The sequence below is a fragment of the Lygodium microphyllum genome, chromosome 21, assembly GCF_053477565.2.
Source record: "Lygodium microphyllum isolate KBCC chromosome 21, Lygodium_microphyllum_v1.1.10, whole genome shotgun sequence".
In the NCBI taxonomy this organism is placed as follows: domain Eukaryota; kingdom Viridiplantae; phylum Streptophyta; class Polypodiopsida; order Schizaeales; family Lygodiaceae; genus Lygodium; species Lygodium microphyllum.
This window is the reverse complement of record NC_141155.1, coordinates 127,217,478-127,236,674: the sequence shown is the minus strand read 5'-3', so window position 1 is coordinate 127,236,674 and position 19,197 is coordinate 127,217,478. Positions and strand designations below refer to the sequence as shown.

At 42.7% G+C, this 19,197-nt stretch overlaps 1 protein-coding gene across 1 annotated transcript; it reads right to left on the bottom strand.

The window, feature by feature from the left end:
• Positions 1–2,805: 2,805 nt before the first annotated feature.
• On the bottom strand, positions 2,806–18,968 carry SQD2 (sulfoquinovosyldiacylglycerol 2). The gene is made up of 11 exons (XM_087661289.1): positions 17,954–18,968; positions 16,755–16,821; positions 16,584–16,654; positions 16,350–16,467; positions 15,827–15,900; positions 15,668–15,723; positions 5,281–5,364; positions 5,055–5,142; positions 4,555–4,632; positions 4,378–4,434; positions 2,806–4,282 (listed from the first exon to the last, which is right to left on the bottom strand). The coding sequence occupies exons 1-11, from the start codon at positions 18,526–18,528 to the stop codon at positions 3,787–3,789; spliced, it is 1,764 nt and encodes a 587-aa protein (XP_087517415.1). The 5' UTR covers positions 18,529–18,968; the 3' UTR covers positions 2,806–3,786.
• Positions 18,969–19,197: the final 229 nt, after the last annotated feature.

Below are 19,197 nucleotides of genomic sequence, written 5' to 3'. Positions count from 1 at the left end.
GATGGATTGCAATGTGGATGCATCTACCATGGACAACCCATATTGATGGGGATTAACCACTTTTAGCGCAAAGTGCTTAATTCGGAGTGTCGGTGCTTTTGTAATTAGCTTGTAGATTACATTGAGCATTGTAAGCAACTTCCATTAGCCCATTCCATGTACAATTCACCCCTTTGGGGTCTAGCTTAACAAATCCTTCATTTGCGATTTTAGACATTGTTCGAGTTGCCTGTACTTCATTTGCAAAGCCGCATACATCCTAGCAACATGCTTGCTAAGGTGGCCGGAAAGAACTTGGCAAGGAGGCCATCATTGCCCACAATGGAGTAGGGATGCTTTACAGAGCATCTAGCAATGGGAAAGTCGCTTCGGTTGGGAGAGCACCTCAATCATCCGGGATAGCCACGATCCTTTCCTTTTCTCTGCATGGTTTTGAAGGACTAAAAGACGACGGTAGAGGGGGAGTCTCCATCCATGTCTCGATTTTTCCTTTAGCTGCACCCTGTTGATACCTTCAGCTCTGTAACTTTCATGTAATCTTTCATGGCATCTTCCGTCTCTTGTAAGAAAGATACATGATGACTGTCAGTGGGGTACAAAGAGATAGCATTAAGTAGGTTAGCTCTGCAATCAAGAGCAAGAGCCATAAGTTACCTTCTTCTTCGAGCTTCAGGGACCCCATGCTTTTTGGAGAAAGCTCCTGCTGCCTCAATTCAACATTGGATCCTCACTGCCTGCGTTGAGTCGGGGGGGCAGGCCTCCTGCCAGGCTTGCTTAACCCCCTCTATATGAGCTTCCTTCTCTAGGAACGAGGTGTTGAGACAGGACTTTGCCTCTTTCACAAGTCGCTGAAAAGCTCACATATGAGAGAGAGGACTTTGAAATCAAGCGTGTCCTCCTCCCCAGGCTCGATCTTCTGGAGTGCCATGAGATTTGGTTTTCCATGGCCCAAAATTTTCTTGCATGCCATTTTTCTTCTGTCTTGAACAGAAACCTTTTATGTTCGGTGTTAAGAAAGAAAAATTTTTGACAGTTTGTTCATAGAAGAGGTGAGATCTTCATCTTCACATCCAAAGCAGCAAATCTTTTTCTATCAACCGAAGGAAGGCATGCGAGCTCTGTGTGTGTGTGTGTGTGTGTGTGTGTGTGTGTGTGTGTGTGTGTGTGAGAGAGAGAGAGAGAGAGAGAGAGAGAGAGAGAGGGAGGGAGACTACCTTCAAAGGGTTTGCATACCCTTGTGAATAGGCTTGGAGACCCGATGCATTCCCTTGGCCTTTCTTGTATTGAGCTTTCTTCCATTCAGCCTGATCGTCTGATATTTGTTGACCTTCTGTTCCTTGCTCTCATGGATGTTGTTTACTCTTTCGAGTTGTCTAATTTGCCGACAAGTGCAAATGGAACAGAAGATGTGGCTCTGCTAGAAGCTTTAAAACTTATTAGGCCGTATGATTTTAACACAATCGAGAGCAAAATCAAACCCATCCATGGATGTTCACAGAGCATTCCTTTGGTATATTTGGACATCAAGCTCACATATTGTGTGAGTATTTACAGTTGCATTAATAATGTTGGGGTACGAAAGTTATATTGGAATCATTTTAAACGACCACTCGGAAATGTGATGCCATTCTAGGACACGAAGGTATAACAGCTTTCTTTGGGCATGTAGTTGCAATTTGAGTAGCTTCACTCTCGGGTCACGATTATAAGATGTGTCGACACTATCTTAGGAGGTGAGCGGTCGTACACTAAAAGTTGAGATTATTAGTTGATAGGACCAAACACTTGATTATTATCATCCTGATGAAATTCCTATTATTTTCATCTTAATGAAATCCCTGTGATATTCATAAACGCAATATGATTATAGGACCTTCAGTTATTGAGAAGGCATTTCATGATGCCAGTATGATAAATTACCCAATGCGTTGCCTTCAAAACAATAGACAGATCGCAAATTTAGTTTTGAGCACAATGCGTCCTTATTCCTCCTTGTAGGCTTAGCCGAAGTAAGGAAGATGGATAGCAAAGGCAATCAATTGAATCAAGAAGGGTACTTCTTATTATGACTAAGGAACAAGGCACCTCACAAAGGTGTTTAAGCTACATGCAAAGTTACAATCGAGTGAATACCCCAATGTCAAATGATCCCATGATAGGTTGCAAAAAATTAAGTACTTCGATAGACTTGACTTGCACACTGATTATCAGCATATTTGCAAGTGAGGAAGAAGATAGGCCATAAATTGCTTCTGCAACTTGTTGTGGGCAGTATGACTCGTAATTATTTTTCGGTCTCACTACAGCAGTAGCAACTATCCTATAAATGATAAGACCAAGTTTGTTTGTGTAATCTAGTGGGGAAATCTGTGGTGGCATTCTTAAATGGCACCAATGCACAATTAAACTTTAGATGATTATGAGAACCAGCTCAAAGAGGTTCAACGAATATAAGGGGAGAGAAATTGTATTGCAAATCAGTTTGTGCAAACTCCTGAGAAGAGAACTATCATATCTGGGCCACCAAGTCTCTTTTAATAGCTCACTCATATTTGGAATTATTTCCAAGACTTTCAAATGTTTCCATAGAGAGTGAAAAGACGAGATCTTTCCTGGGATTTGTCATCATAACTCGGTCAACTCGCCCTTGCCTTTTACTAAGCTTCCAACAACAAAGGGTTCCACCAACATTTCGCCTCTTCACACAATGGTTCTAAATAAGAACCATAACTCTTACACATGATTTGTGAGCACAAGTATAGCACTAAATTTATTTTTGGTCCTTTACTAAGTATCAAGCATGAATTGCAGATGTAAAACACGTGACTGGTGTATATTCTCGAAGAAAAATCTGATGCTTCTCACAATTGCAGAAGAAGAGTAATCTACATGCTACTTACAATAGTTGAGGGCAACATGAGATACAAAAGTTCTCGACTTAAACCTTGTCCCTAACCATTGGCTTTTCAGAGCATATTTCTTTTCCACATCAGCTATCGGGCATCTTCATGATACAATTGGAAATGTACTGTCCTTTCTTCAAGCAAAATGGCCTCGTTAGAAACATCACCATATTAGCTCTGGAATTGGCACCATTATCATGTCTTTCTTGACAGAATTACCACAGCTTTTTTCCTTGCATGGACAAAGTTTTATAGATTTATAAATCAGAGATCACGAGATCCTTCGCTGAGTTTTCCATTTTATCATTGTCTTCTTCTGGCAGGCAATACAATTGAGGCTAACCTCAGGATTTGATTACTATCTTGCAGATTTCAATTTTGGGTTTGATTACCATCTTGGATGCAAATAGATACTATGCATATTAAGTAAATAACAGGTTACAAAGTTGGGATGTATATCTGCCAATGGATCTCAGGATTATGGCCAGATCCCTGCTCTCTATTTACCAAGCATATTACATAACACCATTCCGCTTTGGATACTACGTGTTCCATTTTACCTCCATACTAGTAGCCTCAAAAGGCCTCTACACTGTAGCCTCACAAATTCAAGATAACTCGAAACTCCCCCCAAATTTTCAATGTTTTGAAATGGACAGCCTTGAATTCAAAGTACTTCAATATGCTGGACCAGAGAGAATCAACACACTTAACAGATACTGTCCACACTTCACAAACAGCACCTGCACCAAAAATACACACAAATTATAGAACTTCTTACAGATCCTTCTGTACAACTACCAGAGCCAATGGCCTTTGTTGGGACCACCATTGCACAACAGAAAGGCTTCACGTTGACTCAAGCCACAAAGGCGATGCATATTCATGCAGCGGATTCAATCTGACGCAGAGGCGTGCGTCTGAAGGACCATGCAAACCAACGAGAGAGCTGGCTTCGCCGTTTCTTCCAGAACCAGATGGCAGCATTATATTCTTCATTTCTGACATGTCTGGTAGCTGCACGCCAGTCATGTTTCTCCACCTCCACCCGCCCCGCAGCACCCATCTTTTCACAAAGTTCCTTCGACGTGAACAATGCTCTTAATTTGCTGACACAGTCATCAACATCACCTGGTGTGTAAAGGAAACCTGTTTCACCTTCCTGTGCAGCTGGAATAATGTCCGGTATCCCTCCTGCTCTAGCCGCAACAATGGGAACCCCAGAAGCCATAGCCTCAAGTACAACCAGCCCAAGAGTTTCTGACTCTGAAGGGGTAATGAAGACATCTCCACTTGCATATGCTTGCGACAGCTCTTCCCCATGAAGCATGCCAGTAAATACAACCGGAAATCCTTCAAACATCTTCTCTAATTCATGTCTGTTAGAAGCATAAGGGAAGGGCTTAGAATGACAAATCTCTTATGTCTTATGTAACAGTTCAGAGGCACCTTAGCATAGTGCACAAATCCTTACCTCCAAGGACCATCACCCACAAATGCAAGTCGTGCCTCAGGCATCCTTTCCAACACTCTGCTTGCAAAAAATAGCATGTTTCAAGGAAAATACAGCAGCCATTACAGTTCACATTACTGACGCATTTCTGCATCCTTCCCTCTGAAATTATTGTATGAAGCATAATTAGTGACTTACATTTTCAAAAAATCAAGGTTCTTCTCTGCACCTAAACGCCCCACATGTACAATGAGAGGTCTATCAGGTTCACCAGCACTGAAAACCACAAAGTTGTCATGTCAGTAACCAACAAAACAGTGTCTTCATTATAAAATGGTGAACCCTGAACACTCCATGGAGATGCCATTTCTTATTGACCCTATTTGCATGTAGACGCTGAACACATAAAGAGTCCTTGTTTGAGCAGCACACCCAGGGAACCCCTACAGCACACCACAATAGTGAACTTATAATTGCAAGAACAGCACGGCCACAGAACTGGGTGATTGCTAAGGCAAGAGCCACATAAGGCATCAGATGAGCTTTAAATTCCTGGCAAATTGTCCATTGCCCTACTTTATTTTGTCCTCACGAAGCAAAAGCGCCTCACACATGATGAATCACAGCTCCTGCTGTCATTTGACACAGCATGCTTGGTTTCTGCTGCAAAGCAGAGAAGCATTAACTTATTTTGATACCTGAGGCGCAGCCGCATTTCAGAGGATTTGAAACGTGGGTGAAAGTTCTCAGAATCCACCCCCTTGCGCCATAGTCGAATCTTGTAAGCTGAAAGCATATCTCACTACGGTTAGCATGAATGACATTAAGCTATCTCAAATTGCCCATCAGAAGCATGTAAGCTGAAAGCGATATCTCACTATAGTTAGTATGAACAACATTAACCTAAACTCAAATTGCACCTACCAGCAGCAGCTCCAGCAGCTTGAAGCTCCCTACCAACCACACTTGATGTGACCAGTGTTAGATCTGCAGCTCGATGAAGAATTTCTACAAAAGAAACAAAAGAGAAACTAAGTGAACATCAATTTCCATACCGTATGATTTCTGCATACCACATGTATACATGCAAGGAACATATATATAATTTTAATGCATGCAGGCAGGTTTGCTTGACCAAGGGATGTTCAAAAACTGTTCTGGATGGGAATCCACAGATTTGCATCACTAGCTTCTTTGGCCAAAAGATTTTGGAGAGGTATTCAAGTCAGGAAACTAGAATTCACTAAATCGCAGCTTATTACATAACCGGTAAACCAAGAAGGTAGGTAGCACCAGGAAATCAGAGCACTTACCAAAGCATGTTATTGAGAAATTCATTTTTAAGAAATTATCAAATACTGGAGATTCCCCATGATTGGCATACTATATCTGACCCTTCTTCAAGGCTACAAAGTGGACCAAAGATAGAGATGAGACAGCTATCCTTCTCTTGGACTTTTATTATACAGAGACATTACATCATCAACTGAGGAGCATCTCAAAATGAATGTAATCTTAAGATCTTTTAGCTAATTTTAGAGATGGAAAAACATGTTTTGGACATTTTCTCAACTAGAGACATGACACCTTGTCATTCCTCAAGATAATAAACTGGAACAAGTTTCTCACACGCCTGCTAGAAAGAATCTATATATTGGAGGGGACCATGGCTTCTCTAGGCTTTCTGGAACCATGAACCTGCAAGATGCTTGTGTTGTACCAACGATCAATGGACAACAAAGTGATTATTGGAGGGGAAACGGGGGATGAATTCCAATTGGAGAGATTAGTCAAGCCACGCTATCCACTTGCTATGTACCTTAAGGTACTATTCACTGAGGCGAATGTTTTACTCATCCAAGCTCAAGCCACAAGCCTATGCAATGTGGGGCCTCCTATGAAGAGAGAGAGAAAGCTTCAATGTTCAAGACCACAACCTTATGCATAGAGGCTACAGCTAGCATTGGGAACTTTGCAGACTAGCAAGTGGGAAGGTGTAGTTGGGATAAGTTAGTTGGTTCTCACAAATTTGGACTTTGACATAGATTAGCAGGTTCACCTAAGTTTGAGATGGGCGACAAAGGCAAACTCTATGGTGCCTCAGATTTTGGGTGACATCAATATCACAGCAATGCAACAATTAGTCTTGATGGCAGATGCCAAATTCCATTGGATGAAAATTGAACTACTAGAGCTGTTACATCCTTGGACACCATAGATGGCAGATGCCAAAGTCCATTAGGTGAAAATTGACCTGCTAGAGCTGTTACATCCTTGACACCATGGATGGGCACCACCAGCATTGGCCACATTCACTTAGTGACCCTTTGTGCCCAATGCTGCAGACAACCATCCAGGATGTCCAAGGATGTAACAAGAGTGCTGCCCACCTTAAAACCTTTCTTTAGCTTATCCTTAGTGATCAACTATATCTATTAGCCATAGCTTGGTGGTACATGGTATTGGTATTTTGCAGCTTCCTATACAACACAATTATGCCACTTGGTCCCAAACTTTCTCTAACCGAGTTGGAAGGATTAAGGGATTCTTCAGCCAAGATGGCTTGTCAATCTACTATTGAACATGGGTCCAAGGGTGGCCTAGGCACCAGTGATTGGAAGCATTAGAGTCAAGCCAGCTTGAATATGTTGGAGCTCACAAGGATCTCTCCAAGAGTGCAGACCCAGAAGTTGCTTCTACAAGAGGGTGCAAATTTGCCAACACCCACCATAGGAGAAATCAAAGGCCTTCCCTACAATGGATTTCCACTACAACCTCAACAAATTTATTATAACTTCACCTTCCTTTGCAATTAGTCCCCTTGCAGTTTGGCAAAGCCTCCACAAGGTTGGCAAATAATCCATCATCCATGATGGGCAAGTTAGGGACCGAGATGGCTTCCAACTAGACAAGGGCATTCACATCCAATGGATGATCTCCACCCTGCTCCTTCCATCTAGTCCTACAGAAACACTTATCAACATGTGGGCCAAGATGGCTTCCAACTAGACAAGGGCAGTCACATCCAATGGATGATCTCAGCCCAGCTCCTTCCATCAAATCCTAGAGAAATACTTATCAACATGTGGGCCAATGTGGTCCTTGTCTACGTGATAAATGTGAGATGGGCCAAACATACCACAAGTAGGAGACCAATGCTACTATCCTAACAAAGTTGCTGGAGTGACCTTGTAAACTTACATGGAGACCAAAAGGTTGTTGTTGGTTGGCTTAGTTATCCCACTAGGTCTTCCACTTTAGGTGATTTGTTTGTTGTTAAAGCCCTCCCATGGGGAGAATGGCAGCTTGGAGTGGGGGAATCTCATTTGAAATTTTTGAAAATGGAGAATGCATTCCTAATTGGTAAAAAGTTATAGCTGTCATACCAAAAGGTGTTCCCTATTAAGGCCATTAGCATTCCTATCTCATTCCCTTGTGAAGAACATATAGACAAGGAACAAGTAAACCAAAATTTTGGACCCGTTTCTTTTCAACCACTATTTTCACCTCATCTTCCACCCATGCATCATCACTTTTCACTTTTCTTTCCTCACTGTCTGAGGCAATTCGCTCATAACTCTACTCTCTTTTTTCCCATAAATCTCTCTCTCTCTCTCTCTCTCTCTCTCTCTCTCTCTCTCTCTCTCAACCTGAAATAGTGCACAATTCTATTTCTTTTTTTTGGGGGGGACTAATGTAGTATGGTCTTTAAAGTGATCCTTTTAAGTATTTGTGTAGTTGTAAGTATTTATTTCAAATAATGGAGTTAGTTTCAAAAAAAATCAAAATTTTACTTTTTTTTCAATCCAGAATGGGGCCTTCTCATTCCCATGTTCTCCGTTTCCCACGTCAAGCAAGTAAAATTAAAGGCCTTACTTAACGAAAATTGTCATGCATTTTGGCCTAATTCAACTAAAAAACAGCCCCAAAAAGATTTATTTATGGAAAAGGCATTTTAGTTGTCATCACCATAGGACATATGCCCAAAAATCTAAACTAAGAGGACATGCTGTGGGCATCCATTTTTCATCCCTCATTCCCATATCTTGTGCCATCTATTGACCATCTTCATTATCAATATCTTCATCATCCTCACCATTCTGCCATCCCCTGACTGGCTGGAGTTTCCATCCATCCTCAGGAGTTGCTGCCCATTAGTCAAAGGCTGCCAACCTGCAACTACTAGTAGCTAGTGCTGCCACCACTCCTTGAGACTGTTAAGCTAAAACACAGTATAGACTAATTAGCTCTTAATTACAGCCCCAAAACTCAATTGTTACCAATGGTTCATTAAATAGTGTGCATTCCTAGAGAGTGTTTGTCCCATAAGCCAAACCCTAATTTGGGAAGATCCACACTTCTATAAATAGACAAGCTATCCACTACTCAGCCTTTGCAGATTGTTAGCACCTATCCTCTGCCGTCTACACCTCTTCCCAGCAGATATCTCAGTTGGAGGTGGTCATCCATAAGCCATCCATTGACAAGTGCCTGCATCCAGCCCTTCTTCATCAACTAGCGATCAATCCACAGCCATCCAGACCCTGCATTTGCTGCCTAGTGACAATATACGGCCTGCTGGCAGTTCTTTCCAGCCACCACCATTTGTCATGTGAGCTGGTGCACTTTGTGTTTCCTGCTGCCAGGTGGTTTACTGCCTATGTTTGCTGCATTGGTGCTGATGTCATTATCCACAGAGGTGGCATACAGCTGTGTTTTGCAGCTGCCAGCTGCCACATGCCTGTTCCAATCATTTTTCAGCTGCTGTCCACTCTATGAGCTGCCCCAGTCTTGTGTAACAGTAATTGAAACTCGGCAAATCTACATTGGCCGCTGTCGGATGAGTTTCAGGATCCATCAAAGTACAACACACTCTCCGGCTCATACCCTCTACCTCGGTCCTCCAAAGACACGAGAGTTTGGGTTCAGTCTTCACCTTGCGTAGTGTGTTTACTACATGAGCATTGTATTTATTCATTATTCTTCATTCATCTCTCCTAAACCCTACTAAGTTCTTTTAACAATCTGTGCTTTGTCATATGATTTATCTATAGACAATGATTTCTTTACAAGAACTGCCACTAATTGCCTACTACTGCCATGTTTCCTCCTTGCATAGCTTAGCTGTTAATCACTCCCTAAACAGCTGCCTTTTGATCCAATAGCCACCTTGCTATCACCAGTCTTGCCACATCTTCACATGCTATGAAAGTGAGTGCTCCAATGTGTGTAATTTCACACATCAAAACCAATGCTCCTCTTAACATGGTATCAAAGCCTATGCTCTTCTAAAGAGCACCCTGTTGAGCTAAAATATGCATTACTTGCTGAATAGCCTCTTAAACAACCCCAAAACACACTAAAAATGCTCTTTTAGAGTAAAACCCTAAAACGGGGAGCGGTTCGAGAGAGTTCAGTGGAAACCCTAAAACGGGGAGCGGTTCAAGAGAGTTTAGTGAAAACCCTAATTTTTGGGGCACCCTTCCACATCTATAAATAGACATGCTGCCCCCATTCAGCCATCATCCTTGTTTGCAGGTTACACCAGCCCACACACCCTCTGCTGCTATTGGTGCCCACTTTCCAACCTGCAACCCGTCTCCATCTGTTGTCCAGTCATCATCGCCTGCAGCCACATTAACTTCAGCCTGTCCATTGCTGTAGGTGACAGCTCTCAGCTGCTGGCGACTGCTCCAGACTGTCCCAAACTGCTGTTCAACCTACTGTCCATCATCTCTAGGTCAGCCAACCTGCGTTTTCAGTATTGCTGGCCCTGACACTCTCAGACATTGTTTCAACCTGCTGTTTACAACTGTGCACAGTTTCTAGCCTCCGATCAGTGGTACACTGCTGCGTTTACCAATTTCCAGCCTCCAAACTGCTGCATTTTGATGACCAGCCTGCTACCATTCACTATTCAGCACTCCGACTGGACGTCACACTCCGACATTGCTTTGCCCTTGAGCACACTATACACTCACTTGGGATCTGTCTTCGATGGACGTCACACTCCGACATTGCTTTGCCCTTGAGCACACTATACACTCTAACATTCATTTACAGCATTCATTCACTTCAGAGTTGTGTTCTCTCTCTCCCTTCTTCTCTTTGTGTTTGAGTTTCTGTGTTTGAGTTTTGAGTTTGCATTTAGATTTGAGTTTTTGAGTTTTGCATTTAGGGTTTGAGTTTTGCCCTCAGAGTTTGTGTCTGTCTCTTCGTATTTCTATCGTGGTCCTACGCTCTATGTGTCCTCAGTGCAAACCCTAGCAGTTTCCTTCACACACCCTACATGACTAGCATGAGAAACTAGGTTTGCATGAACAACACACATCTAACTCATGGCGTCTCAGACATCTTTACCTTGGGATTCAATATGTCTAATCATGTCGCTCCTTCAATGGAGACCATGATACAGCATTATGGCCTCAATGTAGATGACAATCTTCCATTCCCTTGTTCCACTACTTCTTCTTCATTATCTAGATACCATTCCCCCAAGCCCAACTCTCCTCTACATATTCCTTCTTCACAAGGTGCTTCTTAGTTGGGGCACTCAATTGGCAAGACTGATCACCTCTCACTTGAGGAGAACAACCATCTCGGCAACAATTGGTAATTCAAATTCTTCGACTCAGCCCAAGCCTGGTAGCAAACCATTTAATCCTTTCAGATTGTATGAAATCCAATTCTCTCTATGTTGCTCCTTTTGTTATGCAAGAAGCAGATGCACGTCACTATAAACACCTAGACAGATGCCAACAAGAATATAGAGAACAATCTATAGGCCTGCAAAATTATTCAATCAGAGACATCTATACCTTCTATTCAAAGCCTTTCATTACCCACAATCGGGTACCCAATCTTGCCGCAGGTTACTTTAGATCCTCATACAAGGCTTTAGGGCTTTTTCAGCTCATATAAGCTATCCAAGGAGTGTACCACCTTGCACCCTAATGTCTTGGTATAGGAACACCACCAGTGCATATGCACCTCCCAATCACTCGCAAGTCTGCCACCCCTAGTGCTAGGAATCCCCCTTCTGCACACTATACCACCCTCCCCAATTGATCCAAAGGAGAGACACCTCCCATGTGCCAATTATTATCCTACCTCATTGAAGATAAAATGGATTGGTAAGAAACCACCTAAACCAAGACTTGCACAGCAACACGTGCCTAAAAATACTGCCCAACTGGCTGGAGCAACCACCCACCTTCCCGCCCAACTATCACATCTATTTAGGTTCTTGCATATTAGTTTCAACTGAGCTTGTTACTTTGCACTCTTAATTCCCACCCTTTCCTCCCAATTATCACATGTATTTAGGTTTCGGCACATTAGATCCAAAGCCTTTCTTTACCCACAATAGGGTACCCAATCCTGCCATGAGTAACTTTAGATCTACCTCATCCTCATATAGGTTTTAGGGCTTTTTCAGCTCATATGAGCTATCCCAAGAGTGTGCCACTGTGCACCCTAATGTTTGCGACAGGAACACCACCAGTGCACTATGCACCTCCCAATCACAAGCAAGTGTGCCACTCTAACCCTGGAATTCCCCTCCTGCACACTATACCACCCTCCCCAATTGATCCAAAGGACTCGGGGGAGATACCTCTCTTGTGCCAATGATCTGCCTACCTCATTGAAGATAAAAGGGATTGGTAAAAAACCACCTCAACCAAGACCCCCATGGCAGCACACACCTATAAATACTGCCCAGCTGGCTGAAGCAGCCACCCACCTGTCAAAGGCTGCCACCTACTTGAAGCCATTGCCACCCCTGCTACCAATGCTCCTGCCCATCACCTGCTGCTGCATCAACCCTACAGGTGGCACTGTCTTGCTGCTGCTGACTCCCCAAACACCTCTGCTTTTATCTAGCCTGCTGTCGCCAACCCTTCTAGCTACCCCATGGCTCCTCTTGGCTGCTCTTTGATGCTGTCAATGCTTGCTGTTGACCGCTAGTACCTCCAGGTTGCTGCATTTCAGAGCAGCTTCCTTCCTCCACTTCCAAAGGCTGCTGCCAAGCAGTACATTGTTGCATTTTCGTCCTCCCAACCCCAAAGCATTGCTATGTGTCAACATTCAGTCTACAGCCATAGAACCAAACAGCTAGCAACATACTCGTGTCCTGTACCACCAGCCCACACCATTCCAACATATGAATGCAACGACCTACATGAAAAGAGACCAAGAGTGGTATCACACAATGATGTGCACAATAGGGCCTTGAGTCCCATAAATAGGACTCGGCTGCCCTAACCCTAAAGTGCCCTGGTGCATTTGCACTAGGTCACTTAATGACCATTGTAACAAATGCTTCTAACACCCATCCAAATGTCCAAGGATGTAACAAAAATGTTCCTAGGCCATAAATACATAGTTGGTTGTTCAAGTTTTGGGCATTTAAAAATGGCCCTAGACAGTTGTTTTGATCATCAAGAGTGGGATTTCTTGATTTCTTGAATTTGAAAAAACTCTTCGTCTAGCATACTCGCATAGATTATGATGTTTGTCCTAGTGAGAGAGATGACCACAATTTGGCTAGAGCATCAAGTTTCAATAGGAGAGCCACTTGTGTGCCTTGGAGCAAGATTCTCTTGTCAAAACTTGTCTACAATTGCAAGCATCTATTTTGGTGGACCTAAGTAGGATGTGGAGACGGTTTGCCAATTGGGTAGTTTAAAATTGACACTTTAGAGGATTCTTTGAAGCGTTTGGCTGATGATGTCACACGGACGTCTCAGGTTTTATAATTGCTTGGATAAGTGCAAGCACAAGAGTTGCTTACTCAATGTGACTGGGCACTAAGGCCCGTATCCTTGTGGTCTCACTATGAAGTACCAAGAACAAGTACATTTCTAAAGAGAAGGCAACAATGAGAAGTTCAAGTACAAGTTCACATGGCCTAGAGCATTATGGTCATCTTCAAAGTGAACCTACTCAATGCACACTCATGGATTCACACGAGTGCAAAGCTACAATTCTATATATGACAACATTTTCCTCAACAAAATAGACACATTTTGGTGACAAGAGTCAAAACTTTGTAAGAGATGTCCCTAGACTATAAAGACATAATTGGTCATAGATTTGAACATTCAAAATGGCCCTAGGCTGTTGTTTTATTCGACAATAATTGGGATTACATGACTTGGCTGACTTTGTAATTATTTTAAAAGTTTGGTCTACTTTGTATTTTAATTCAAGAGTTTCTAGCTATTCAAAGAAGTTATTGGTCCTCAATTGAGGAATCAATATCATCAACATCAAGGCTTCTTGATCGTGATCTTCTCCTAGGAAGTCATCAACATGATCGCCAGTGCACGACTATGCAATCATGAGCAAGTGGTTCAAGGAGCACAAACTAGAGTGCTCATGGTTGCACGAGATCAAGTGAAGACTAGTTGCGGCCATCCTGGATTGGGCAAGGACATGCTTTGGAGACACAAGTATTAGAGCGTATGCCATACTAGATAGCACACAGCTTGGGCTCTTGGAGACATACCTTGTGTGTATTCCTGTTATTGTTAGAATAGAAGATTTAAGAATCCTTTTCAACATTGGGTGAGTCATGCATTTAGGACATCACATCTTACAACTCAATGGGTGGTGGCTCCAGAAGGAGCACATCAATGGAAGAGTTGCATTGGGACTCAAGAGTGTGGCCATGGCCTAGCTTCGTTAATCTTCTAGGCTTTAATCCATGGAAGACGGCGATTTGCAGCTTTAAATTGATCAATAAGAGCTCCATAAGTGGTGGCTTTGGATATGGGAGAGGCACATCCATGAAGAGTTGGATGGGACCATAGAGAGTGGCAGTAGGCCAACTTAATCAGTCTCCAAGGTTCCAAAAATCTTCTCCTACACACCTAGGGCAAGCAAACATTTTTTCATGCATGATGATCACGAATGGCGTGGAGAAAAATATTTTAGAGCCTGTTAAGATAGGCCTTGTCAGCACTGTATACTCTTTGTTAACACCAAAGCGTTAGTTATTGATTTTGTTTGCTTAAGTTGTGGCTCACGACAGCTCATTCGATAAGAGTGACAACATTGTTTGAGTTTTCTTTAATGGTATCATACTGCAAGTCCATCCATCATGAAGGCAGAATGCAACAAAAGAATGAAGGAGAGCATGTCACACTTGCTGCTGCTCACAACTAACCAATGAAAAGGTAGGAGATCTCAACTTGTAGAAAAACAGTCGTATAATAAGACAGGTGATGTGCCAGGGTAAAACAAAGACAAAAAGGAAGCACAAGTAACAAGGATTCAATCCACAGTTTGTGACTAGCAAGCATGAGACAAGTGTCACACACCATAGGCAAAGATATCAGAAACATGAACATAGGAAAATTGGGTCAAAATGCAGTTTTCTGACCAAAAACCAAAAATTTTCTTGTGGCTTGGAGAAAGATCAGTTTGGAGTAACTACTACAGCGGTTCAGATGCCCAATGTTCATCAAAAATGCTCTAATAATGAGTACATGCAGCACTCCTTCGAGAATGGTTCTACCATTGAAGACAGAGAAAGTGATTATTCCTGCTCTATCCTACCTAGGGATTGTTTTTATGACTTCACTTACTGCCAAAAAGTTACTCGCCCCTGTAGAATTCCACACCCTTACCTGCCTACAAAGCTACCAGAAAGAGGGAATGGGGAGTGGGAAATAGGGAATGGCATAGGAGCACCCAGGCCCCTTCCAGGAATGGGAAGGGAATGGGTACTAATAAAGATAAAGTGAACAGTTCACTGTTTCAGGTTGTGTTCATGCGTGTTGCACACACACGTGTGCAGACTCAATCAAGCAGTGAGGAAAGAAGAGCGAGAAGCCGCCATGTGGGGACAAAACTTTTTATGACTAGCCTACCTGGTCCCTCACCTGCCCATTCCCTACAAGGGAAGAGGGCACATTCCAAAGAGGGAACAGCAATAGCAACATTCCACCAGTTAGCAATGTGTTTTCTGTTCCTTTCCATTTCAAAACAGCATTCTTCCATCTCTAGCTGCTGTTCCATGTTGCTCTGTGTGCCTACCAATTGCAAGCACATTTTCTCTTTTGCTACTTGTAAACATTTAAATCTGTGTCCTATTATGTGAGCAGCATTTTGAAAAATTGTATCTTTACATTGCATGCTGGGTTTTCTCCTCTTTTGGAGGTTCCACACACAATGACATAAGATAGTCAAAAAACAAGTGATCATGTGTGACAATGCAATACCAGCTGGATTACTTTTGGTGATGAAAAAGAAAAAGTTTATTGCAACTTGCAGAGAAGTTAAATGCAAGGATTAGAGCACATACTTATTATCAGCCACATTGGCTTCACCAACCAGCTGAAAGTGTATTTGGGTATGTACCTGCAGGAACATCTCCGCCACTATCAGCATGCATGATTCAGACAAAAGCAGGTTTGAAAAATGAATGGGAAAACCAAACAAAGCAAAACTCACACAAACTTACACTGGCACATGTGTATGATATGATAAAACCAATGGCTTCCTAAGTAGTTTTGCAATTATAAGGGCGCCCACCACCTGGATGCATGCAGTGTACCATGATCAATTTAACACAGAGAGGGTATTGAACAAGAAATACTCTTTTATTGTGCTTTCTGTTACATTTTGTTTTTTGGCATACCTAATAAATATCAAATGAGTTTATGTTACTCTTTTACGTGCATTGATCTTTTATGTCACATTATAGATACAAATTGAAATGTATTATACTTAATATACTAAGTATAGAGTTTAAAGTACAACTTTGACAATAGAATAATCAAAAATCCTAAATTTTTCATGAGCTTATATTAGAGTGTGTGACAGTCTATAACACAATAAAATAAATTCTTAACTATCACAATCATTCTGAAGTGTGTATTGTAAAATGAGAATTTGTCTAGGTAATTGCAATGAATATCCTGCATTCTGTGCTTAACCACATCACAATCACACCATTGGATACTTGAGATGGCAGACTGAAATACCATGATTCCAGGAGATGAGGCATGTATAATGTCAGGCTTGAATTTGGCAACCTCCATAATAATGCGTGGGCTCAGTGCCAAAGAAAGAGGCACAACTGTATACCAAGGACAAGGGAAGCTGCAGCAATCGTGTATAACTAGATTAAGTAACTTTTGTCTGACAAAATGCAGTACACACCAGATAGGCATGGTCACTCAAAACCAACACCTACGGATGCAAACTCTTTACCATACCTCCATGAAGGCACAACTTTTGCACCATGGAAATGATCAGGAGCCCCTTGATGTGTTGTGACCACTATAACCTGAGAAAATCAAACATAATTGTTGAAGTTGCTGCAAAACCCAATATAACCAACTACAACACTCAAATTTTCTGTTAGCCACAAACTATCAATTACTTACTTCATCGCCCATCTCTTTCAAGTACTTGATAAAGTTTTGAAACCTGTTTTTGTAACCTGAAATATAGCTGCCATAAATAGGCATATGTGAACGTCCATTGTGCAAAACAAATAAATATACTTGAAGTTAAGTTCCATGTATCCACAGAGAAATGATTTTGACCTACACTTGACATATGCATGCACAGAATCTTGGCATCCCATTTTTAATAATACCACTGCCAAATTTCATAGAGTGCAAGGGGTTTGTATGGACACGACAGGGTCCACCAGCTCAGGCTGGTACCTACTGTTATCATGCAAATATAGCAGCTATACAGTGAGGTATTAGTATCAGTCAAAGCCAAAAGATAGACAAACAATACAGGTCAAGAATTTGCCGTAAACTCCCTCGAAGCAAGTAGTGCATGCATCGTTGAGGTCAAGGCAGTGGACAACATGTCACTCCCTTGTAGCAAGTAGTGCATGCATTGTTGAGGTCAAGGCAGTGAACAACGTGTCACTAGTCTACTTCTTCACTCCCCGAAGAAGTAGCCTTCAGAGTCCAGACTCTAAATCATTCTCTCTTAGAGAATTCTAACTACTCAAATCATACCATCCCCCAAGATCTACAAAGAGCATATGCTTGCAACGGTTTGACAGAGTTGCATAAAACTGCAATGCAGATATTTCACACCCACAGATTTTCAGAGTTGGATTTCAGACAGATGATAGGGGCTTTAGGTTCTGAAATCAACCCTTTCGAGTGTCATGCAGAAAGATACATTTGTTCAAAAGGACACTAATGAAAGTGATTAAATGCTGTAAAATCAACAGCACATTCAATAGAAGATACATGTTAATGATCACTAAAATGGCAACACGTATTGCAATCAAGGAACGTAAGCCCCTTCACTTGCCAGTACATCCAGGCTGTCTTTTCCTGTGTTACTGTAGAAGTAGATCCTACTGCTGGAAACATAATTGACAGCTGGTCTGATAGTCCATGATCAGGGAGAAAATTTGCAAACTTTGGATTCGCTATACTGCCTATTTTGGGTCATCATGCAAATTGGTTGATACAAAATTGATCATCTGTCAGAGAGATACATGTGCGCGTATGTGCAATTTCTGTTGTGTTTATGACGTCTCAGAAGCAGATGTAGGAAGGTTTCCAACAATCTCTCCAAAATAAATCAGGAAAAATCAATGGGCACTTACGCAAACGGGGAGGGCTCGACAAAGAGGGCGATCCGGCGTGGCTTGTGGGCTACATTGTCTGGCAACGACACTTCCGAGTCGGTCGGTGTAGAATTAGATGTTGCAAGTCGATCTGGAAATGGGACTTCCAGCTCGGCCGGCGTAGATTTAAGCTGGTCTGGCATTGACGCTTCCAAGTCGGTCAGTGTAGAATCAGATGTTGCAAGTTGGTCTGGCAATGACACTTCCAACTCGGTCGGTGCGGAATCAGATATTGCAAACACTCCTACTGCCCTCCTTGTTGAGTGCAGCATCTTCCTCCGGCTGGAGCGAAGAGGTGGCTCACCTCCCATCGGATTCCCTGGACTGAAAGCACAAGCACCCAAATCCACGCCCTTCCGAGCAACTGCGGCCGCTTGCAGGCATCCAGCAGCAGGTGCGCGAAGCTCATCGGCGACGTCGTCGTGCACCCAGGTGGTGTGGCAGGGGCTACATGATGAGGCATATGGACCACCACACCTGGGAAGGGTACAGGAGAGGGACGGGGTGGGAGATGGCGATGAAGAAGGGAGACTGAGGTGGGCAAACAAGGCCATGGCAGAAGGACGGCTTCTGGCTCAGGGTCCGTTCAATATAGGCAGCGATCGAATCATTCCATTACTGTGCCTCCTGCGGCATAGCCAAGAGCTAAGCACAGAGGCACAGAGTATGTGTGTGTGAGTGTGCGCGCGTGGGTGGGTGGGTGAGTGCGTGCGCGGGCGTGTGACTCTGTGTGTGTGTGTGTGTGTGTGTGTGTGTGTCCAGCTTCAATCGCGGGATCTCCCAGATATTTTTCTTCTCATCATATCATACCACGAATCTTGCATGCATATTCTGTGTACTTGCCGTGCCCGGCATATCCAAAACTCGCATATCCTGAGTTTTGATTCGTCCAAAAACGATGGAAATCACAGCCCCTACACGCACACTTGAAAATCACAGTTTGATTGGAAAAGCCATGGAAATCACACCCCCCTCCCCCCTCCTTCGCACACGGCTGTTAATAACAATTCGATTGCAAATTATTGCGCATTATTGTATTGAGAAGATAGAGACATTGATAACATCCCTAAAGATGATAACATCAGTGCTACTAAGTGTTAAAAAGATTCAAACATGGATGATTCACAAACTTTGATTATTTTTTAATCATGCGAAGCCATTGATCTCACACATGGTTCCTAGGCCTATTAGCATATTAGCGTTGGTGGGCTCGCTCAACTCAC